This window comes from Cydia strobilella, chromosome 6 (genome assembly GCF_947568885.1).
Source record: "Cydia strobilella chromosome 6, ilCydStro3.1, whole genome shotgun sequence".
In the NCBI taxonomy this organism is placed as follows: Eukaryota; Metazoa; Arthropoda; class Insecta; order Lepidoptera; family Tortricidae; genus Cydia; species Cydia strobilella.
In genome coordinates, this window is record NC_086046.1 from 6,639,414 (window position 1) to 6,664,425 (window position 25,012).

Below are 25,012 nucleotides of genomic sequence, written 5' to 3' on the forward strand. Positions count from 1 at the left end.
AGAAGAGACCAGCTTGAAGCCGGGTGAAGCGAACCTTATCGATTTTCAGAAAAGCCAGAGGCGCCGTTCTAGGCTTTCTTGTTAAATATAAAATAGTAGGGGAAGGCGTTACTTCTAGAATCAACGTGATGCATAATGTAGGGTGAAAGTGGCCGCCGCACCGAAATAGAAATCAAAGTGCTAAGATATATGAGAGGCTGCTATCTGTTTGCTTCACTAATTTCACTATTACTTTCAGTTTTTAGTAAGCGCACTTGTGGGCGACGCACCTTTTTGGAATATGTTTATTTTTATACTTATATTTTTGAATTGTATTGTTTTTAGTTTCCCTTGAATAAATAACTATCATATGAACTAGCGTAAAAAACCAGTCATATTTTGGTCCTTCGAACCGGATCGAACCAGCTACCTATATCGCCTAACACGGACGCCCTAGTAAATATTATAAGATACTTATTTAAGTTACTTTCCAGAAATTTTGCGTGGGCCAGTAACTAAGTATATAATTTTATTATGATATACTGTCGACACGTGAGCAGCCATTTTGATATTGAAAGGATTTTCGTAAATTCAGGGTTTTACCGACATAATTCATAAAGTACCGAAGTTCCTACTAGGTATACATAAATCAAAATGTATAACTTAAATGCCTTTATAATGTTTTCATCGTTATTTTTGTACCTGTGACTTCCTTCCAAGTTTAAAAAAAATAGCAGTAAGGTGACAGTTTTCATACGCACAAGCTAAAATGCAAAACTAATATCAAAGTACCGCCAATGCGGCGTTATATCCTGGACGTGTTCTTAATAAATTTACTACCAATACTCTCTGATGAAACTATTTAAACATTATTTTCACCACACCAGGTCGTAAAGGTTCTCTTTATCTTAAAATAACTGATGACAAAGTTGCATTTTATCCACAAGAGTGGAAAAGTAAGAATACAAATTTTGAGTTGATTCCTCATAATGGCTGGGGGTAGAAATTATTTTGAAATCATGTTTTTGAATAATAAATATTAATAGAGCGCTGGTGGCCTAGCGGTAAGAGCGTGCGACTTGCAATCCGGAGGTCGCGGGTTCAAACCCCGGCTCGTACAGATGAGTTTTTCGGAACTTATGTACGAAATATCATTTGATATTTACCAGTCGCTTTTCGGTGAAGGAAAACATCGTGAGGAAACCGGACTAATCCCGACAAGGCCTAGTTTCCCCTCTGGGTTGGACGGTCAGATGGCAGTCGCTTTCGTAAAAACTAGTGCCTACGCCAATTCTTGGGATTAGTTGCCAAGCGGACCCCAGGCTCCCATGGAGCCGTGGCAAAATGCCGGGACAACGCGAGGAAGATGATGAAATATTAATTAGCGTTCGGATTTGATTTATAACGATTTACAGTTAGTATTTTCCTCGCGTTGGTGTGTGGTAAACCTAAACATTTTTGTGTTTTACTTGATAGCAAAGTTTGTTTAACCACTTTTAGAACCGCTCGTTATGCTCGTTGGTCAATTTTGGAATAACTAATTTGTTTGGATATCAATTTTTATCACGTAACTATTATCGTATTACAAATATGCGTGTATACTTATGTAGTAGTAGTAGTAGTAGTAGTAAACTCTTTATTGTACAAATATACACATAAAAAATTACATGGTACAAATAATAAGACCGCTTATGTACCGCGGGCGCTGGACGCTTCCGCTGACGGACCTCCATGGCTTTGCTGAATGGATTATCAAGTCCAACAGTACACTCACCTTATCGAAGGCAAGGGGTCGGTGTCTCGGCACGTCAGAGAGTTCCATGGCTGTGGGGCGGGGGGAGGGGCGCGGGGGCTGGGCGCGCGCTAGCCGACCTCCATGGGCGTCTGCCGCAGGGGCCGCATGCCGCTCGCGCCCGCGCTGCGCCCCCGACACCTGTCGAACAAAAATACAATACTGTTAGTTATTTTCCAACTACCCTAAACCTTGTATTGCACATTTTATCGCTAGCATTCATAAGAAATACCGATGAAAGAGATCTAGATTCTAGAAGGTTACCGATTGACCGTGACTGTGGTCAACCGGAATAATTGAGTCTCTCGGCTAAATGCTCGGGCTAAGGCAGTATCAGAGGCATAATTATGAATACCGAAATGTCTTTATCTGCCTCTCTATCGAACAAATATGCAAGATCGACATAGAGGCTGATAACGAAATTACGATTTTCGTTTATCGCGGTAGTAATCCGAATTTTATAAATAAATACGACTGTGTTCTAAAATCCATACTTGGTAGTTATATCTCAGCATATCCATTTTCTTGTAGTTCTATCTACCCCAATCTGACGCAATTACCCTGGTGATAACTTGGGCGAAGATTAATTCGTATCCCTTTAACATAAGGCGAAATATTATAATAAGGTTATGTAAAAAATGGGTCTCTATTGTTTGACATAATTATTGAAAGTCATAATGTAATGATTGTTATATTATCATTAGTCATAATTTGGTTTTTCTCAGAAACGCGTAACTTTTCAGTATTGCCATAAAACAAACCTAACCTAACCTATCTATAGGATAACCCGAGGAAAATCCTGAAAAGTTAACGGTGTCAGGACTAATGATAATATGACAATCATTACATTATGACTTTCAATAATTATGTCAAACAAAGGGACCCCGTAAAAAATACGAAATATATAGACCGCGAGCCAGGAACTGATTTCCACGACCAATCGCCTTCCGGGCGATAACTCGTATAGTGGTTAACGGCTATGTATGGTAAACCCTCGTGGACGTCAACTGCTGCTCCGTTGCTGGGTTGAGGAATGGCAGCCACCGAAACACGTAAAAAAATTGTCATCGCCTACCGTTTGATACTTTGTCAGATGATAGTTTAGATGCTATTATGAATTGAAAAAATCGTCAGCCGGTTGTATCGCGGTGGAAAGAACGTCAGCTGATCGCATGAACATGTAAAAAAAATAGCATCTAAACTATCATCTGGCTCAATATCAATCGGGGAGCGATGACTAAAAAAATGTTCTATTTACATGTTAAGTCATAAACTGACGGTCTTTCCACCGGGATACAACCGGCTGACTATTTTTTTATTCATGATATCATCTAAACTATCATCTGACAAAAGTATCAGCCGGGAGGCGATGACTGACGATATATGCTCCTGGCCCGCGGTCCAATAGTCGGAATTATTTTGCAAATGCACTGCGCGCTTAGCGCGCTGCTCGTTAATTTTTTTAGATAACATTCACAAAAACATTTCATAGAATTGCCTCCCTAACGTTTCAATTATACCCATTTATTAATGCGACAAAAACGTAAGTAGCTACAAATGTAGGTATTACCACAAGTTACAATTATGAATTTATTTTACGCCGTATCCACAGTTTGCTTCATAAATATGTAAAACTTTTTTTCTTATTTTTATTTCAACGACACACAGTGCATAAATTTATACGAGTAAATATTTATGACCACAACGGAGAAAATACTTAGAAGTTATTATTTTTCAATGAATTATGCACATCTCAATAAAGGGTAATATATACTTGAAATGTATAAGTATGTACAATAAGCTGTATACAATGTAGCACTTAAGAAACTCACTTAAAAAATGAAAAGGACAAATGAGAAATAAATTCGTTAATGTTGCTAACAAAATGTAAACCTAATAATTATATACCTCTATAAACCTAAGGTTATAGGATGTGCACCGTGCATGTAATGTAACCCACACAAAAAACTTAGGCCAGCCGGGGCCAGCTGGGAGCATGGAAAGCAAGTTATTGATTGCAGTAGAGAATCTCTATTAACTATAAATCAATAACTCTTCTAGAGAGACAAAAAGTATCCCCGACTTTTACAGCCGGATTAAATGGCGCTGCAGGGCGCTATAGGTCGCTGTATGTCTGTATGTTTGGTGGGTTGTCAAGCGTCAAGTTTCGACAACCAGAGCCGTACAACGCCATCTACACGAGCTGTCAAATTCGAAGCACGAATTTATCGACTATAGCCACAATTTGGCATATTATAAATTAACGATCAATGATGCTTTGTTAATATTAAGAGTATTCTAAGATTAAAGTAAAACCATAAATTGTTGTAATACGTAAACTACTATTAGATTAAAGGTGAACAAATTAATCGCATGTTACACCAAGTTACACGAATGAAAACGCTACGAGGCACACGTAAATTATGCTATTTCAATAAGGTCCATAAGTGGATATGCTTCTACACTTCCAGCTTGTCTGACTTTTTGTACCCGTTTTTAGTTATATTGCCCGAGTGCATCGCAATTATCGCACAAATAGGAAGTAAAAACTTACAATTTATAGTTTTTTTTCCCATTAGAAAGAACTCCGTAGAAGTATACCTTTCATGCGGTATAATAATGAAATTAATACCTATTTATTATTTACTTTTTTTACCGCATCGTGTTCCTGATTTAGATCCTCATGCTTACTTCTGCGAAGTTCTTTCTAATCCAAGAAAAACTATAGGTATAACTATAACTATAGAAATCGTAAGACAGTCCAATTTCTTCTACCACTAAAGAAGGAGACAGATGAATTCTAGGATAATAGTAGATTGTGTCACAAGGGAGCAAAATGACATATTTACGGCGAGGGCGTACAATTGAATCCTAAACGAAGCGAAGGATTCTATAATAGAATCCTAAGAGTAGCGAGGGATCTAACATAGAATCCTGAGCGTAGTGAGGGATTCAAGTGTTAACGCCCAAGGTGAAAATAATTTTGCTACCATGTGACACATACTGCTTTTCACATCACCTATGAGGAAATTACATACATATACCTATTAGGTTTCAAAACATTATTATTTTAAGCAAAGATCGATACGGACAAAGTGCCAAAAATATGTATACACGACCTTAGTATAGGTACATACTTCTGGCACTTTGTCCGTATCGATATTTTCAGACGTGACTGTACTGCCAAATTAAAAGTACCTACAGCTCATAATTATGTACCTAATATATTTTCAAAGACAGCAGCAAACACCTAAAATTATACAATGAAAATCAAGTACATTAACTTGTAGATTTTTCTGGTAACAAATTAGCTCTTACCCCTTTGAACCAAATCTTCGGAAGAACACTATGAAGACTGATATAAACTAAGTATTTACAAATTTATACACAATACAGAACCGCATAATTATACTTTGTGAAATATTTGTATGTAAAATATAGTAGTCATATATGGCTATCATGTCAGTGATGGTAGAGTCACACGAGGCAACCACATATATTTATAGATGCTGTACAGTAAGTACTTACGTCACCTATCGCTTTTTAGAGTCAATAAGGACCTTTATTTGATAATAACCGCATACGAGCCCCGATGCAGAAGTTCGTCTCCTGCGTTCGTATGCAGAAGAAAAACGAAAATCATATTTATTGTAATATATGTAGTTTACATATGCAGATTAAACGACTGCAATAATAGCAATGTTTAAACTAGTGTATTTTGATCGTATAATACAATAATTTCGTGAGACTTATTTTGTTAATTTTTTTTTTATCGTTGAATTCTGCATTCATGGCCTCGAAGCAAAATTGACAGTATTTTGGCAGATCCGTAGTGCTTTCCCCAGTATGTAATATAGTAGCAATTTCTACATCTGTTGAATTCGAACCCAAAACAAATTGAAATAGTTATTTGTGCAACAAGAGAGGAAAGTTGGTTTTTCTTGCGAGTGTTTATTTTGAGTCCCGCAAAAGCGAAAGATTCTATAATTGAATCACTAGCGAAGCGAGTGATTTTAAGTTAGAATCTTGAGCGTAGCGAGGGACTCAATAACATGGACCCCAACTCGGACCCGGACCCGGACCGAACTCTGACCCAAACTTGGACCCGGACAGCCGGACACGGACCCGGACTCTGATCCGGACCCGGAAATGCTACTAGAAAAGTGGGTTAGGTGGGTGGTTGGGTTTTGAACTGCGATTCTCACAGAACAGAACTGCTATCAGAAAAGTAGGTTAGGTTAGAGCTGTGACCCTAAAGAAACGAAATGCTATCAGAAAAGTAGGTTAGGTTAGGTTAGAACTGCGACCCTTACAGAAACGAAATGCTACTAGAAAAGTGGGTGGTTTTACCTCCTTTTCTACATTATTAGGCAAAAGATGCTGTCTTTTTCATTTCATTGTCTGGAATCTAAGAGTGCACCATCAACAATAAGTGAACTTTCAGCGGCATCCCCCATTGAAGTCGGTTTTTTTTTCTTAAAAATTATTACCCCAAAAATCATCCCTTAAGGGTGCGAAAAGGGAGGTGGAAATCTGTATGGGGATTCAATAACCGCTGAACCGATTTAGATAAAATTTGGTATAGAGATAGTTTTGAGTCCCGGGGAAGAGCATAGGAGAGTTCTTATCCCAAAAAAAACCGTTAAAAGTAGTAAAGGATGGTGTAGACTGTAGAATTGTATGAGTAATCAATTACCGCTGAACCGATTTAGATGAAATCTACGTCGACGTACATCTTTGAATTAGTTGAAAATTATACTATACTTAGAACCTAAACTTAAGCAATTATTAACCTTAAACGTCGCCTACGCTTAAAACCCCCCCACCTGCATAAAAAATCTGGGAGGCTCCACTTCCTAAATACATCTTAGGAACACATAGATTAATTCTGCCAAAGGAAATCTTTTGTTCAGAGAACGCCGTATTTGACCTTTAAGGTCTGAGCACACTCAACTACAACTATATATTACAATATGCATACACGCATAGACAATTACCCTCCTTTTAGTTTTAAAATACGAACAAAACACACATACGTTTCATAGACATCGATTCCTCAGCTGGGAGAAAGATCAATAATTCATAGGCGAAATGAAAGTATTGAAACTAGCTTTCTTATTGTGAACGAACGACTTAAAATAGCTCACTTGTGATTGATGTGATCAGCCCATTTAAATAAATAAATATGTAAGTACATCGAACAGTAAAGTTGTTTAATTATGTATGTGCGGTGTAGCGTACTGCTTACCCAAGAAAAAGCTGCAATACTATGAAGATATGGGGCTATAGAGTGGATCAGTCCTTTTAAGGATATTGCAAGTAACGGTACGCATTAAAGATGACTCCTCTACACCATGCCGAAGCTCAAGCAAGTAACTTTCATTACGGTACATTAGGTACGTATATACAAAGATAGATATAACTCCGTAATAGATAAATACAGTCTAAGGAAAAAACGTGCCTCGAAAATCAAGAAAATTTGATTCACGATCAGATGGCGCCACTACCTTTGGCCTACTCTCGGATAGATGGCGTTGACGGTTTCGTTTGTTATTTAACAATTTTAACGCATATCAGTGAAAGAACATGGGTCAAAATCATATAAAAATAATTAATGCAAACAAAAAAAAACATTTATCCACATATAAATACATTTTATCGTATTTTTATAAATCTTCATTTTTGTTTTAAAGTGTCTCGATAGATGGCAGTGAATTTTCTGTGGTTGCAAAATTTACTACGACAGTACCGCTCTATCCTATTATATCCTCTTTGGTATGCCTATGCCTAAGTCATTTTGTTATTTTTTGTTTGTTCTGACCTACCCATGGTCGGGTGGAAGGAATGAGATAGGGGCCGCGCTGTGATAGGTCCTCGACCAGATGTACAGGCCTCATCAAATCGATGACGGAGATACGTAATAATGCGTAAGCCATTGATTTATGGACAGACAATTTATAGGTGTGTTGTATGGTCTATTATATTATAATATAACTTACGTCATCATAGATGCCATCAATATCATCGTCTTCACCGTCAGTTGAAGATTCCATTATTAAATAATCGCGGGGTTTAATAATTTACTGTATGTTTTGTCGCCAAAAAGTTTAGCACTTCTAGTATCTTGTTATTTACCAACATAAATTTATTTTAAGTATGACAAGTTTTTAATGTTAACTATACTCAATCATTTCACGAATAAGTATATAATGTTACTAATCTGCACTCGGCAAAATCCGCAGTAATAATGAAAGGATGCTTGCGTGATCGGTCCAGCCCTGGCTATTAAACTAGGCACAAACAACCACCTTGCCACATGCAGTAATACTCGGCAAATTATGGTAATGTTCATTACCGCAGAGTATAAATAACTAGGTATTTACATGGCGGTTTTACTGCGTTTAGGTCCATACAGCTTTTGGCCGCGAACATGTCTGTGTGAAAATAGTTACTTGTACGCACATACAATTTTTGTGGAAATTGAAACTTGCTGTTTAATCTTTGTTCTAATATTAAGGGAAAATTTTGAGAGGTTTTAGTATCCGAAAACTATTGTGAGGGCAGTGAGAGCCGACAGGCAATACATTTTCATACTTTGGATATTAAAATCAGGTATTTGCATATAAAATAAATAAACTATTATACCTTGATAAGCCATGCTGATGAATTGACAAATTCATCTAAGGATGACATCGATCTCTGGTATCTGAAAAGTTACATTAGTTATATTTAGAAACTAATGCTCTTCAATCAAGTAGTAGAACGTTCTAAAATTTCAAAATAATTCAGTTGAAATTTGAAATAAACTGTGAACATAAAATTTCAACAACTTTGAAGCAATCGAAAGATTAAAATATCACTCACCTGAGCTAGTAAATAACTAAAACATACATCTCAAGAATGCACGCGTTTGCCAACACTACACACAACATGTGCACTATATGTACACGAACGAGTAAAAGATTCGAACACCATTCAGACTGGAGATACATATAGCGGACAGCGGTTGGCCGGCGTGCGATCTAGCGCCACGATAAATTACTATTGTTTAGCAAACGACAAGCTCACGGCACCTCGCAATATCTCCTGATAAAGCAGATAACGCTAAAATCTCTTCTCAAGTCGTAAATTTATACGCACGCGGGAATTTTCGGGAGGCTTAAGCAACTTTAGATAAGTGAAGGTGGCCTCGCCTGTGGCACACCATGCGTCGTTTTAGGTGGTTCTGGCCCGAATTTTAAACGCGAACTTTGGCCTTGAGGTGTAATCATTTCCATAAAATGTGGGACTTGTGATGTCTAAATCATACCTACCTAGCTGTATTAAGCGCGATATTAATCAACAAAGATGTTGAATCTTATATGTTACCTAGGTATTATTATTTAATATTTATTTAGGTCCGTCACAAATCTCACTCATTCTTAGGTGCATGTGCTATCTACTTTTTCCTACACCCTACCCTATCAAATTATCTAAGTATCTACCTATCGCTCTGGGGTTGCAATGAATTATTAGGGGCTAATGTTTTTTTCGATTACATATGAGCCCTGATGTATACGTTCTCGTCTAGTCAGAGCATTTTCTTAGGTTCAAATCATTTAGGTAAAGCTGGTAAAAATGGCCATGGTGTGGAAATGGTCATTACTGGGGATAGACAGACAATGCTGCTTCGAGCCCATGAAGGGAGTAGGAAAGGAAAACATGATTTGGACAACGTTTCTTAAAAGGCGTATTTTCGACAGTAAGTCTCATTGAAAATGATTAAGGTTATATGGGGTAAGAACAACACTTGTAGGGAATCTTTATACTGTTTCTCTTGCCTCGAGCAAATGTTTATTAGTTTATCACACCACACATGACCTTATAAGTACATAAAATTAAAATAAACTACCTAAATTAAATATTACTATTATTATGGATCCCCTTACTAAATCTTAAAATATTTTTCTATGAGCTATATACATCTGTAAAATATATTAGAATAAATATGAATTTTGTTTGCATCGGGGTTTGTACGATTACGGGGCCGTAAAAAAACTGATGATTACAATAGAAGATTAGGTAGATTCTTCGATCAATGAAAATCCTCAAAGAACAACAATCCATTGGATTGATTATCGCAACATCCTGATTCGCATATAACAACATGTTACGGTTTTGATCCTTTTTGATTGTTGCTCACGCTGCTTAGTGCAAGTGAAGAAAAAGTAATGCGTGAGATATGCGCGCCAATCACCAAGAAGTTCGTCAAGGTCATGTCAAAACCGGCTCAATACCCTAACAAACTGTTGAATAAGAATAGACCTCCAGGTTTCAGGCAGAGCGTTTGAGCGCATGAGTCAGTGGAAGGTCATTCCAAATATATATTTAAACATAATAATATTCAATATTATTTATTCACGTCGTCCACAACGTGTCCCACACTATGCTGTCCCGCACAATCCGCTGGCTCTACAGAAAACCAGCGCCGTTAACCACGCTAGTCGTGCCAGCTGCATTGCTGAGTGGAGACCATTTCGGCTTCACATCTTTATTTCTATTGTTTTGTTTATTTACTTTGCCTTACCATAAAATTTACACGATAAGTGGGATGACTAGTTTTCCTTTTATATACCCATAGACTATTATTTTTTTCATGCAAGGACCCACCTACTGCTTTTGCGATAAGCAGGGCAGACTTTCAGTTGTGGTTTTTCAAAAGTGGGACGTGACATTTTTCTTAAACCATACGAAAAATCTTTCCAAATGTTGTCACTAGCTTAATTCCCTATTATAAAGTGCTCACGTTTCTTTACTATTCAGATACCTATTAGTCAGTATAGGTATGGTTGAATTAATCGCAGCATTTGTGCCCCACGTTTCCTTTGTCCGCGAGCACGTGGTGCGCCGTAAACAAATGAGTTTACATTCAATCACTCTCATAACACTCTCGCTCTACAGCCACAGTGTGAAAGCCAGTACGTTGGTTCACTGTTTTTATGGGACTGCGGTCTCCAGCTCAGTGGTGTCCAGGTGCACTCCCAGGACCTTCACACTCGGGCTAAAAGGAATGGGGGTGCCATCGGCCTAATCGAATCAAGGTCTAACTTGGCAAGTTGCCGAGAACTACCTATGACAATAGCCTGACACTTGGCGGGATTTACAAATAAACCACTTTTCCGACCATTGTTTAATATGTAAGAGGTCCTTGTTTAACTTTTCAGAGGTATCTAATCTAATACATTTGAACAAGTTTTGAGAACAAATCAAATTATTTTATTAAATATTTTGATTTGTGAATGTTCATAGATGGCAGCACCAGTCTCTCTCGCTACAACGTAAATCCGTAAGGAGTTCGTTTAGGAGGTGCAAGCGCGCACTGCTTGCCCTTAGAGCTGGTCAAAGACGCCTAGTCTTACTAAGATGGCATATAGTCGAGAAATTCGGACGGGCACCGCCGTGGCGGGGTGGCCTAGGGGTTCATGGCGTTAGCCGCGATAGCTAAAGACGCCGGTTCGAATCCGGCCTTCACCACTGGAGGGCTTCGTCACTTTTTCTTTAATATATGACATCTATTACAGTTTTTAATCTAATACATCACTTACTTTACACTTATCGTAAAGCTGTAAGTCATCGGCGTACAGATGGTATGTACCTATACAGCGAAACTCCGGGGTGATAAAATTAATAAAAGTGGAGAAGAGAAGTGGAGAGAGAATACCCCCTTGGGGTACACCGGTTGCTAGGTCGCACCAATCCGACAAAGACCGGCCAACTCGGACCGCTTGCTTGCGAGTGCGGCCCCCAAGGTAAGCAGAGAACCATCTAAGGGCTGAAGACGATATATTTATATGGTTCAAAAGAGCAAGATGGATGTTATGATCTGTTGATTGAAAGCGTTGGAGAAATCAATCAAGCAAGCACTGTGACCAATTGATCCTCCATGCCACGTCTGATGTCTTTAGTTACTTTGATTAATGCAGTGCAAGTGCTATGGCTTGGTCGAAAACCGGACTGAAACGAGGTTCTACTTTTTACCACCCACATCGTCAGTTGCGTACCGAAATAATTTCACTTCCTGTCTTGAGGGGCTTAAATTGTTTATCTCGCAGGAATAGCCAGAAAGTTTTACAATCGAACTCATCTTCAGTAATCAGTTGCTTTTAGTGCAAAAACCCCTACATTACCTAAGTTCCTTAGATAGGCTAAGTGTATAGGTAGGATTGGATAGTTCTTCGTCAGATCAAACTAGTGGTATTTGCCGTATTTGTCACGTCATACCAGCATAACATTGATATTATATTAAGTGTCTAAAGAATGGATTAATCAGACCTTACATGAAGTAATGTGTTGATAAGTACCTATTTAAGACGCGATGGCATTGACATGCGTTTGATGCGTTCCCTTATAAAGGTGCCAGAATTACCTGATGACGTCTTCAGTAGCCTAACTAAAAAAAATAACCGTATGTATATATCGTACAGTACCACATAGGTAAAGTTGTTTCATTATGTCTCACAAAATTCGGAAACTGTCTAGCTACTATCAGGGGTAGCTCTTAAGGGCTAGTTGTGTGGTTAGGTACTCACTTATAAAAACAAAGATAAAAAATATATAATTGATCATAATATTTTCATATGGTAATATTCGACCTATACCTAATTGTAGAATATCGTCAATTTCCCAGCCGTTCCTTAGAGATCTACAAATAACTACATATACAAATGCTTCTAACAAAGTTATAAAGTGAATCTCTTAAATCACTGGCAGTGTCTAAACAGTTTCAAACACAAAATTACTCGGGATTCCAACTAAAATAAATATCCTCGCACATCAATTGCCGTGTTCAATTAGCTAATCTTACTTATGAATTTACAAAATGAGGAGGAGGAACAATGTTTGATCCCGGGTCAGATTTATGTTGTTCTGCCTGTAATAAAGTAGTTAATAAATGTTGTAAATATACCTAACATTCCTAGGTTTGACAAGGCAAAATCTGGGTTTGATAAGACCATAGATTGTACCTATCGGATGAAGTAGATTGGGATCTTTTCATGGTAGAAATCGGTTTGGAGAATTGATTCCTCCAGGCGACCACATTTTAACAATACACCTTCATTGTCACAAGTTTAGAGTGTCCTCTGATGTTTTTGAACTCGTAACTTAGTGCGCACTTGCACACGCACATTTAAATGAATTCCACTCTTCCAATACCGAAACCACCGAAATAATAGGTATTTTATACATAGGTATCACACAAAAATAATGTATTGGTTTGTACGAAATATGGGTATTTATACTTTACAGAAATCTTATAAAATTAGCAATTGAAATATGGAAGGGAGAGTTCGAAAGTTTAATTTAATTATGGCTCTTGACTAATAGGGTCAAGAGACCCTATTTGCTTGTACCATTATACTTATTTCTAATCAGTAAAAATGAGAATGTATACAGTCAAGGTAGCTATTAAATATCCATACGGAGAAAGTAAAAAAATATGTACACACTACCTTAATAAACACATATTTTTGGCACTTTAGAATAGAAATTCTATTATAGAATAGAATATAAATAATTTATTCAGACCACATAAAAACAAAAAACACATGAGTCTCAAAATAAAACCATTTACAAAATGACACACCTATTCTAGAAAACCCCGAATTAACAAGATAGACCCAACGATGACTCAGAATTCAACTAACTCATTCATAACCTACGCTCGCACTGGACAGAGCCAGCTGCAGAAGAATCGCCTAACTCATTTGCGCGTGAATTAAAGAAATAGCTCCTCTCCCATGCCTTTTACAGTCTGAACGACTTCTACAATATATAATTTAATTGACATCCAAAAAATAATTTTAATGTAACAATACTAATTAATATGATAAGGCTCACAATTGTAAAATTTAATTGACATATTTGTACCTACACAACCCAAAACTTTAAAATAATGTAATCTATCTCATGTAATTAAATGTAATTAAATTAAATTTGCGACGTGTAATATGTAACAATATTATTATAAATGAGTATGAGTATGAGTATGAAGCGAGATTAATTAGAAGTATTAGAACTATGTAGCTAATATTGTCTTCGGTTACCGCGATAGTTACTCATGAAATAAAACTATGAAAACGGATTATATCGCGTATATTGAATTTATAATACATCCCGACGTTTCGAACTCTTTACAGCGTTCGTGGTCAACGGGTGACGGGGGTCGGGATGTATTATAAATTCAATATACGCGATATAATCCGTTTTCATAGTTTTATTTCATAACTATGTAGCTAGTTAAGAGTGAGGAGAGTGACCGGCTACTAAGAAATTGGACCACCATATACAAAGGTATATATAAAAGCGAAAGTAACTCCGACGATTTGACTACTTATCTGTTACATCTTGGCGCTTAAACCTCTGAACCGATTTAAAGAAATTTGGTACGGAAATCATTAGAGTCCCTGGAAGGACATAGGGTCATTCTTCTTCTTTTCGTGTCGTGGCTCCACCCCCACTTCTATACGATGGATGCCCAGTAGGCAGCGGTGTTGACAGCCCTGGCTGTCGCGTCCCTCAGATTCAGTTCCGAGCAGTGATGTGGGAATGCGGGGCATGCCAGTAGATGTGCCATGGTTTGCGTTGCTGTGTCGCAGGTACACTGAGTCGAGGAGCTACGGAGCAGTCCCCATCTGGCCATGTTTTGCTTACATCGACCAACTTGGGACCTGAGCCTGTTTAAGGACTTCCAAATTGGCCAGGCGGCAGCTGCTCCAAAGCCTGCACGTACCCGTCCGGTGGGGGGCACCGGGTCTGCCACAGCAAGCGGCGCACATCGGGCGGCTCACCCTGCAGGGGGCTGGTGATCCGCATGAAACTCCTGCGGCTTTTAAGACGGGCAGGTGGCGGGATATGTCCATGCAAGGGGTGTCGTTCTCCTGCTTGTGCTTTTCGATAGCGCAGGCCACCTCCCGGCGGATGTCAGGGGGAGCCACTCCAACTTCACTAAAGGGTAAAGCTTGTTTAGCGGGGTCGGCTTGAGGCAGCCTGAGATGGTGCGGCAGGTGTCGTTAAGCGCGGCGGTTACGAGGCTGGCGTGTGGGGACCGATGCCAGACTGGACAGGCAAACTCTCCAGCAGAAAAGCACAAAGCTAGTCCGGTGGTACGCAAGGTGTGCGCGGTAGCGCCCCAGCTTGTTGAAGTTAGCCTGCGCAGCAAGTTGTTCCGCGCACTGACTTTCAGGCGTGTGTTGGAGCAGTGCGCCCTGTAGGTTAGCACTCTATCCAGCGTTATTCCCAGATATCGCGGGTGGGGGCAATGTTCAAGTGTCGCTCCATCCCACTCTACGCGAAGGGGTCTGTTTGCGTGGTGATAGGGTCATTTTAATCACGGAAACAATTAGGTATTCCATGCGGACAGTCTCGGGTAGAAGCCAGTTTAAATATATGTTGGCTGTCACGGAATATATATTTATGACTATAGCCACCAAGAACTCTTGCGAAGTTCCATGGACGACAATAATTCTTAAGCGTAGAGATTAACTTTACTAAGTAGTAAGGTCAAAAAAGGAGTACAAATGCCATTAAAATGCTAACGTATTAAACCCATTTGATATTAAGGCTCACAGTTAGGTAGTCGCACATAGGTACGCTATAATGTTTCACCACGGGGCCAATTATACATATTAGGTATACTGATTTTATGCGGCAGCACTTACTAAATATTTACTATTCTAGTGAAGCGTTATTTTGTTTAGACATGAAATATGCATAATAATTTAGAAAATATTTATAAATCAGTATTTTATAACAATATTGACTGGCCGTTCTCATCTTTTATTTACCAGTTTTTACATTAGGGCCTATAAGCGATTTCGATAAATCAATACCTAATTCTTGTACAAACGTTGTAAATAAACAAAACTAGCATTTGATTATAATATCGATACTGCTGAAAGGCATGCTCTATATGCATACGACACGAGTAGGCATAGTCAGCATCAAAATGATAGGAACGGCCAAAGTGTCCAAATATATTGGAACACATCCTTATTTCTATAGCAACAAAGGTGTGTTACGATATATTTGGCCACTTTGGCCGTCACTATCTATTTGATGCTGACTGTCCACCACGGGTTCTTACTATGTAGCAAGTCTTAGTATCTAGCAAAAGATTACTCATTTAATATAAGTATTAATCTAGCAAGAATTCAGATCTGAGACTGGGCAAGAAGTGAGAGTTAGTGACATTTGTGTAAGGTCGCAAAGAAGCACCTACCTCTGCCCTGGGAGGCGAGCCGCAGGCCCCGCAGAAAGACAGTCGCCTGACAGAGAATACGTCTTTTCCCATGTGTAACTTGGTGAGAACACGTCTCAGATGTCGCGCGGTCGTTATGAACCAATTAACACCGATCACGGCTCGACCTCTGCGTGTCTTCAATCTGTTTTCTTTCCAAGTGGATATGTCGCTAGGCTTTATGGATGTGTCCACAAAAGTCACAGACACGCCAATTGGATAACTAGTTACGCTAATAAATGTACACAACAGTAATAATTGTACGGTAGTTTAGTTAGGTGCCTTCGTTTGTCCCTAAGTGATTTGGAACCTTCTTACTAGTTATTTACGATACAAGTGCGAAGAATAGGAAATTCGCAATGGAGTGTTTTAAATCAACACGAGTTGCGAATTACCTATTCGCACGTGTATCGTACAACATTTTACAGTAGGTACATTATGGCCCTTTAAATTTTCGACGTAGTTACGCACCTAATGTGCTTATTATAGCACAGGGTGTCGTAATGAAGCGCCAGATGTACTGTAAAAGAACTTATGTACTAAAGAGGTAGGTTATACAGGCATATGCCTATAATGTGTGGGGTTATCCTACACAGTTAATCATAATTCTTGAAAAGCTACCTATAAAAAAGGCTCAAATAATAACATTTTTGTTGATAAATGCTTGCTACAAAAGAAAGAAATAACACTTGTATTCTGTGGTATAAACGTAAACAAACACAACGTAACATCGAAATGTTTTTATAAGTAAATGAAACCTCTGAAAATGTTTGATCAACGCATGCAAGCTTTACAAATTGTAATCAGGCCTAAAAGCATGTTTAGAGCCAGCCAAGAGTGGAAGCCTTGTTATGTAACACCCACTCTCACTGAAGCTCCGAGCAGATGATATCAGACAGGGACGTCAAAAGGAGACTATCTACATAACAAGGCTAATTCTAACAAAGATAAAGATTATGGTGTACGAACTAACCGACAAGGCATCGGAGCAGCTGGATGCGCAGCACACGGCCGTTTATCGACGCTGGGAGCCCGCTCGGTAGAGTTCAGATAAATCGAAGATAGCTTGTGTGACGTCGCGATATTGGGGCAACGTGCGTACTACTGATAACATTACCTATCCGTCATGAGCAGAGCATGCGACGAGAACAAAGCGCGAGGGTCGCGAATCAACACAACTATAGTTTACTTTACCTAGCGGCGGCGTATTGAGGTGTGGGCTCGGCCGAGAAGTCGCGTTCGGCGCGGGACGGGCGCGGTCGGGCGTCAGCGAGCGCGCGTCGCGGCCATGGCGGCGCGGCAGGCGACGACGGCTCGCGCACTGCCGGGACCGCCGCCGCCCGGGCCCGCGCAGGCGCGCCACCACTGGCCCCCACCGAGCCGCCCGCCCTACCCGATAATACCAACTTCAATACTCGCATTACCAAAACAACTACCTTTTTGGGAATTAACTTTAATAAAAGCTTATCCATGAACTACTTATTAAAATCCGCGAAAATTCATGATACTTAAACTACTGGAAGGATAAGAATAGAATTTCAAGTAAAATTACTTCTAAACAGTTTTATTTTTTACAGGGCAAGATCAAAGCCGTTACAAGATTTCGCAATTGTGGCGTTTTTTCTTCCAATAGCAACCCAGTCACTCGCCTCGCAAATTGATCACGCAGATCTACGATTGCAATGAAATTTATGACAGGTCGTGGATCTGTTATCGACTTGCCACGGGTAATAATTTATGCCAGGTTTGATAAACACAGCGTTTTGCGGTGATAGGAAGTGGATTAACTTCGTACAGATTTAAATTGGCTTTGCGAGATAAGCTTTACTTGTAGATTACGGGGGCGAGTTAATTTTGATCTTGATAAGCGGTTGGATCGTATCTTGAGCACTTAGTCGAATGAATACCTGCAAGTCCGACCACGCTAAGTTTTTAAGCCAAGTGCTATTAGGTACGTTAAGATTAATATTTTCTGTGACGTGCATAGTGGGAATAGTGGGATACCTATGCGCCGTATGCATTGTCTCTGAGAAATCAGTGCAAACTTAGCGTGGTCGCAGACTAGCATACCTAGGGGTATACTTGACTCCGACTACGTTACAGACGCTACGGAAGAAAAAGACATTGTCAAATGTATGCATAACATTTTACAGAATAACCATTTTCACTTTTTTCGCTAAGTTTACACCCACTTGGCTATCTTGGCAGCGACAATGTATGGCCGCGCCATACTTACTGTAAAACTTGGAGGGTGACTAATAAGCTTGTTTGGAATAGAGTCAGACCAAGCTAACTCAGCAGCGATTCTGATAGCACAGACTGTGCAAGTGTTATATTAAACGTCATCATTTCGTAGTAGAAGCTTGGTCTGACTATCAAACGATGATCGAACGACGTTCTCCAGGACTCCCGATTTAGTGCTTCTTCCGACTAGTTGGCATCCACTTGGTCTACAATAGCCCACCTATCTGGATGCATACGGCAGATGTGTGTGTGATAGTGTGATAAAATATTCGAATAAATGTAAAGTATCAAAGGTAATGGTAATTCAGTCCCGTAGCAAGGCTAGAATGTAAAAATACCCCGGGTTGGCTCATTGTTTATTTGTCATTGCACTTTATTTACCCGCCGCCGCGGGTCGACTGAGCCGGATTGGGATTGTTTGATTTTTAAGCCGATTGCGCCATTCCGAGCTTTGTATTTTATGTCGGTTAGGCAAGCCATTTATAAATTAAAAGTGGATGTGGAATGTACATTTTATACAGTGATTAATCAAAAGGGGTCAATAATGATAATCTAAATTTCTATATATAAGATATATAGGTACACAATCAAAGAATTTATTTGTATTTATCCATTTCGTACCTTGTTTAAGCTTCAAACTTCTTTATTTGCATACATTACATGTTGTACAATCACAGTGAAAATAAATTCTGAAAGTCGCTAGGGACCTCATACTATTGTCATTGTGACACGAAATGCCTACTGAAATTAAATTAGTTGATCTTATCTACGTTCCTGTAATTGTTGTTCTTTGAAATCACAAGATAGTTTAAACTAGCTACCTATAAGTGTGGCAACCATGTCTCACCTGTCAATTTAAGTCTAATAGCCCCCCTTAATTCAATATTGGGAACGCGAATGTTCTTAAAGCAAGTACCCTAATAATCATTGATATTGACAGCAAAAACACTAAATGCATCTGCCTATTTACATAGTAACTTTGTTAACATACACCTATCATAAATACCTACTCGTAACCGCGCGAACAGAATGAATTAATTGATTCATTACATTACAAAATCTACATAAAAAGGTAGATATGTTAATTGAAACGACTACATAATTGCATGTTAATGGATAGGCACATAACGAGCAAAAAACGCTCTTATTATAAGTAAAGCCAGGAAATTAGAAGGAAACGAGATATGGCGTGCCTTAAAATCATTGCAATATTTGCAAATTGCTAGTTTGCTCTGAAATGTTTGTACTTACAATAGGATAAGGTATATATATGTATGTCTGTAATTAGTTTATGTAGCTTCAGGTACCATAGTAAAAAAAATACAGCGAATTAAAGCTTTTCATACAAAACTTGTGTTTGCTCTATATTGTTTGTTTTGTAAACTGGAGCTATAAAAACTAATTACAGACCTAGATATACTTCATGTCATTGTATGTGCAGTTTCATTACAATCCAACACGTAGTTTTAAAATGAGAACGAAACTCCGTTTGTATGTGAAAGTGAAATTCGGCCGAGCTTGCCGGGGACTCTTAATGGATAGGTAGGTACATAACGAGCAGAAACGCTCTTATTATAAGTAAAGCCAGGAATGGAAGGAAACGGAAGATATGGCGTGCCTTAAAATCACTGCAATATATTAGAGCCACCATACTACAAGTACCTAATAATTGACCGAGCGTTAGCGAAGGTTCAGCTTGGGCAATTTGTGTCAATTGGGTCTTCTGAACGTGTTTTCGAGTATAGTTAATATAATGTAAATGTAGTAATAATACCCATATTTCCATGGAGTAAAATGCAAAACCCCTGTTATAACGTGTAGGCAATAAACCTCGCTAACATAACCGTTGCATTGCAAATTGCAATCGGCCGCCGTTGGAGCATAACGAAAATAGAGCGCGAATATAGTGAGTTACTGCAGTGTAATGCACTGGAAAATTACCTTAATCGAAGACAAGGGAATATTAAGACGCATGAAGTAGCGAAAAATGTTGTAGCCGCAAATTCGAGAACTACGAGCTCCGGTGCATAATTAATTAATTATGTTCTCGTCTTGTCAAAGCAATTTCTGAGATTCTCCCATTTGATTACACCAGGTGTCACCAGCTATATTTTAGATAAATAAAAACGGCCAAGTGCGAGTCGGACTCGCCCACTGAGGGTTCCGTACAAAATTAAGCTTTTTTTATTTTTTACAAATTTATAGTTTTCAGATTTTTCCCTGTACTTGTAGTGTAAGAGGACATTACTTGCCAAATTTCATCGTCCTAGGTCAACGGGCAGTACCCTTTAAATTCTGATTCCCTTGAGTGTCGAAATATACGTTTTTTGCGACATAAACGGCCGTTTTTTGGCCTACGGCGCCAGCTAGCGGCCACCCGTACAAACTATTTATATTAGTTACCACGGAATTTAAGCACCCTAAAACAAAATCGCAACACGGTTCGTTTTGTAGGTATTTTTAAGTTAAACTATACTTACCTAGCCAAGAGCTTTTTAGCACCGACCGATCAAATTCGACAGTGCAAACTTACTTGCACTTTTGTTTGAATTTAGGCAACAATATCTCCAAGCTGTAAATAACCTAACCGAAATAAATAGTCAATGATCATAAAGCAGTATCCACACCGAGCACCGAAACAAAATCGATTAAATGGACGAGAAAATGTGTCACGAATAGTTCCACGGAGGCTCCCAGGCACGCGATTGTGCGGTTTTGCGACCCGTGTATTCTTATTGCGAGTGCGAGGCGAGATCTCGTAAATCGTAAAACCCAGAGAGCCTACCGTCAAAATCGAAAAATCGCAAACCATTATCTGCCTCTCTATCGCGCGGATATGCAAGAGCGATAGATAGACATATAACGAATTTCGATGTCGGCGGTAGGCCCCCGGTTTATCTGTCATTCATTTCAAAGTTCTATACCTAAGGTTGGGAAAGTTCTCGGAATTTCAGGAAAATTTCATAATAAATTAAAGGGACTTTTCATTTTGGCAACGGAAAATGTCGAGCCCCATACAAAAATATGAGAAGCTTCCGAACTTTTTCAATGTGAAAATTTCGCAATTATGGAAACTTTCCGACGGCACATCAGTGTATAATAAGCTAAAAACCTTAGCATCATATAATACATGAGGCTCAATAACTGTCAAAAATCTATTTTAATAGTGGAAAAATTACCGCCTTGGCTGAGACTTGAACTCACGGCCTCTGGATTGATACTCCAGCGCTCTGCCAACTGAGCCACCAAGACCTCATCCATAGTCAGCAAATCTTCCCACTATATGGGTCTAGGGGACCCTAGCGACATCTACCGTAAGAGCCACTTCCACTTTTAAGTTTATTCTAAGCTTATTAGTATCGTTCGCAGACGTTTCTGCTTGTTAAAAATTAATTTGTCAAAAATTGTTACGTTACACGGAATCTACCTACCTACACCGATTTGCCTGAGCCCTCGACTCGCCTGTGCTTGGCACGCCGGGAACGACGCCCCTATTTGGTCGATACCATCAAGTCATTTGCCCGCTGCAATCCCTTCGCGGCGAGATTTACTTTTAAACGGTTATTACGGTAGGGGTTAGCGTGTCTATAGTGTAGCCTAGAAGTAATTTTTAACGCGGTTGGTACGGTGAAACAAATTGAAATGTGTAGCGTAGGACCGTGTCACAGGGGCTTAGTAGGTAAAATATTTTTCACCACACCCAGATGGTATATAAAGGCTCTTGCTTGTTCAAGAACTGATAAGAAAGTTGCATTTCATCCACATGTGGGGTAAAGTAAATAAAGGTAACAAAATAAATTCGCGATAGACCCGATTTAAAATGTGATTTAATAAAGTAATCAAATGCAAATTTTTAGTTGTTTTCTTATGTTTGCTGTTAGAATTGAGTTTTATGTGATGATTTTGAATGATAAATATTTAATAACATTTATTTTGAATCGATTTGCTTCTAATTTGTTTCATATGGCGAAAAAAATTGTGTTTCACTCGGTGGCAAAATTTGTTTAACCCTCGTGCTTTGAAACCCTCGCAACGCTTAAGTTTCCATTTTTCAATTTTAGAATCTTTTTAACAGATAACTGTCAAATTGTAATTATCGAGTCTGTTTTTTTTAACTATGAAATCTATGAAGTATAGCTAATAGGTATTATGGAACGCTAGTTTGATTCTTGCATAGAAAATGTATGGCGAATTTAGGTATAGTTAAAAAAAACCGACCAAGTGCGAGTCGGACTCGCGCACGAAGGGTTCCGTACCATTACGCAAAAAAAGGCAAAAAAATCGCGTTTGTTGTATGGGAGCCCCACTTAAATATTTATTTTATTCTGTTTTTAGTATTTGTTGTTATAGCGGCAACAGTAATACATCATCTGTGAAAATTTCAACTGTCTAGCTATCACGACTCATGAGATACAGCCTGGTGACAGACAGACGGACAGTGAAGTCTTAGTAATACCCCCGTCCCGTCCCGTTTTTACCCTTTGGGTACGGAACCCTAAAAACAGAGTTTGACGGTTATGATTATAGAATCTGCATGAGTTCATTAAATCAGCCAGAAAACATCCGCTGGTGGGATATCTCCCTCAAAGATCTCCACAACAACCAGTCGTGCACTGTCTTTATCAGATTAGCTACTCGAAAGAAATTTTCACGCCTAGCCATTCTCGGTACGTTATCGTTTCGCCTCTACGAAGCATTTTCGCTACATACCAGGAAACCCTATATGGCTACGACAAAGCGCTATTAGCAGCAGCTAACCATGGAATGAAGTCTTGTACGGAAGTACGGACCACTTAATATAATAAACACGAACCGATATACCATTACTACTGCTGACTGTGTACTCAACAAATAGGGATGATGACACATGTTGAATTTGATATCAAAATCTAGTAAAATAGATAGCAAATGAGCAATTTATCACAATAATGTGGATATTAAAATAATATATGGAAATGATACAAAAATTAATACAGGACCTGAAACTTTCAAAATTTAAATTGTTTTTAACTTCCAAAAAGGAAAAAAGAGTACCATTCGATTCCTTACATTTTATCCAAAAACGCAATATTTCACCGATAAAAACGCAATTTTCTTGTTTTGTCCATACTTCAAGATGGGCTCTCAGTGACCGTGACGTCACGTTCACTTATCGTTTTGTTAGGAGCGTTTCGCGAGTGAAATCAGGCTGTCGGACTTTGACTATCATTTCTGAATTTTAGAAATGATAGTCAAGATTACTTTAATGCAATGGGTCCCATCCCATATCCCCTGGAGCGTCCCAGTTTCACAGTAGTATGGAACTCCTATACCTATTAACTGGACTGGCAATTACTCCACCGACAAGAGCAATTAAGCTCTTAAGTTATGATGATGATGATACCTATTAAATAGACATTTGATCCTAAAAACAAACCTGAACGATTAAACTTTTTGTCATCTAGCCTATTGTCTCTCTAGCAATGATTCCTCGCAGGAACATCGTCGGTATTACCCGTACCCGATACAATCAAACCGCTGGTTAGCCTGATTTACATTAAACGCCACGATTATTTTATATAGAAATTAGAATAATTTATTATATAAATCATGCATATTTCGATGCAGTAAGGTTTATTTTGAACTGTAAGCGTGTGCGTTAATGGCCGTCTTTGGCGGTAACCCTTGCTTACTGCCAATAACACGCTAGGTGTGTTCATTTTGTATTGGAAATGGGGGGGGGGTTCCTCAACTTTATCTTGACAAGGCCAAGTTTGGTATCATCTTCGTATAAACAGCTAATCGTATAAAAAGCTTGACGCATACCGAAGTATAAAACTTTAATATTTACTCCCTGTGAAGAAAGTCTATTAGTTAAAACAGGTTCTCTCATTTTATAATGTGTGAAAATAAAATAAGAATTAAGTACCTCCTCTTCTCCTTTTGGTTTTAAAGGTTTGATAGTCTGCCAAAGATCGCACACAACACTGGTAGACATAAACATAATTTTTTATTCCAGTGTTTTGTTCTATATAATTTGACTAACTACTGTTTGCTTATTGCTACAATATTCGAATTTAAACTATCGTGAGACATATTAACATGTCGCGCGAGTGACTAAAAACACGTGAATGTAACCGCTAAGTTAGTTATGCTACAATATTATTTACAATTTTAGCTGAACTACTACTAAATATTAATTTTTTATTGATGTTGTTGGTACAGCATACATATTGTAAAAATATGCGCTTATTACAACTACTTAAACTAAAATATATACCTATTGATAAGGAGAAATAATAAAACAAAGATCTACTTACTTCAATAGTATATTAAAAGATATCACTTTAATAAACACGGAACAAGAGATAATAATAACATTTTAATAATATAACTATTATTGTATGTAATTAATATATTAATTAATAATTTGTGGAATGCTAATGTTAACTTGTGATGTTGCCACATTTTACAAATACTACATAAAAAAGTTTAATAAAATATGTACAGTGTTTTCGCGGACCAAAACATACAAGGTGTCTTCGAAAGATGCGAGAACCCAATACCTAGGATTCAACAGTCTATAATTTTGAGCAGTTACATAATGCCCATTTCATAAAATAGAACACTGACCCGAATCAAGGGTATTAAAAATTACACCGGTTACCATCACCATACCAAACATATCCAAGACTAGATAGAGTAAATTGAAAGTTTATTTTATTATATTTAGGTATATTTAA

The 25,012-nt window shown here is 38.4% G+C and overlaps 1 protein-coding gene across 6 annotated transcripts in view; it reads right to left on the reverse strand.

Annotated features, from left to right (window-relative positions):
- The window catches only part of LOC134742362 (regulator of G-protein signaling 9), a 41,570-nt gene extending 24,173 nt beyond the window's left edge, over positions 1-17,397 (reverse strand). For 2 of the 6 annotated variants that reach the window (XM_063675448.1, XM_063675446.1), the window contains exons 1-2: positions 7,771-7,885; positions 1,754-1,912 (exon numbers count right to left, since the gene is read on the reverse strand). In XM_063675448.1, coding sequence (XP_063531518.1) covers positions 1,754-1,912; positions 7,771-7,824 — 213 coding nt within the window. In that variant the 5' untranslated portion in view covers positions 7,825-7,885. The other 4 variants (XM_063675449.1, XM_063675447.1, XM_063675451.1 and 1 more) reach the window with 4 other exon arrangements.
- Between the last annotated feature and the right edge of the window lie 7,615 nt (positions 17,398-25,012).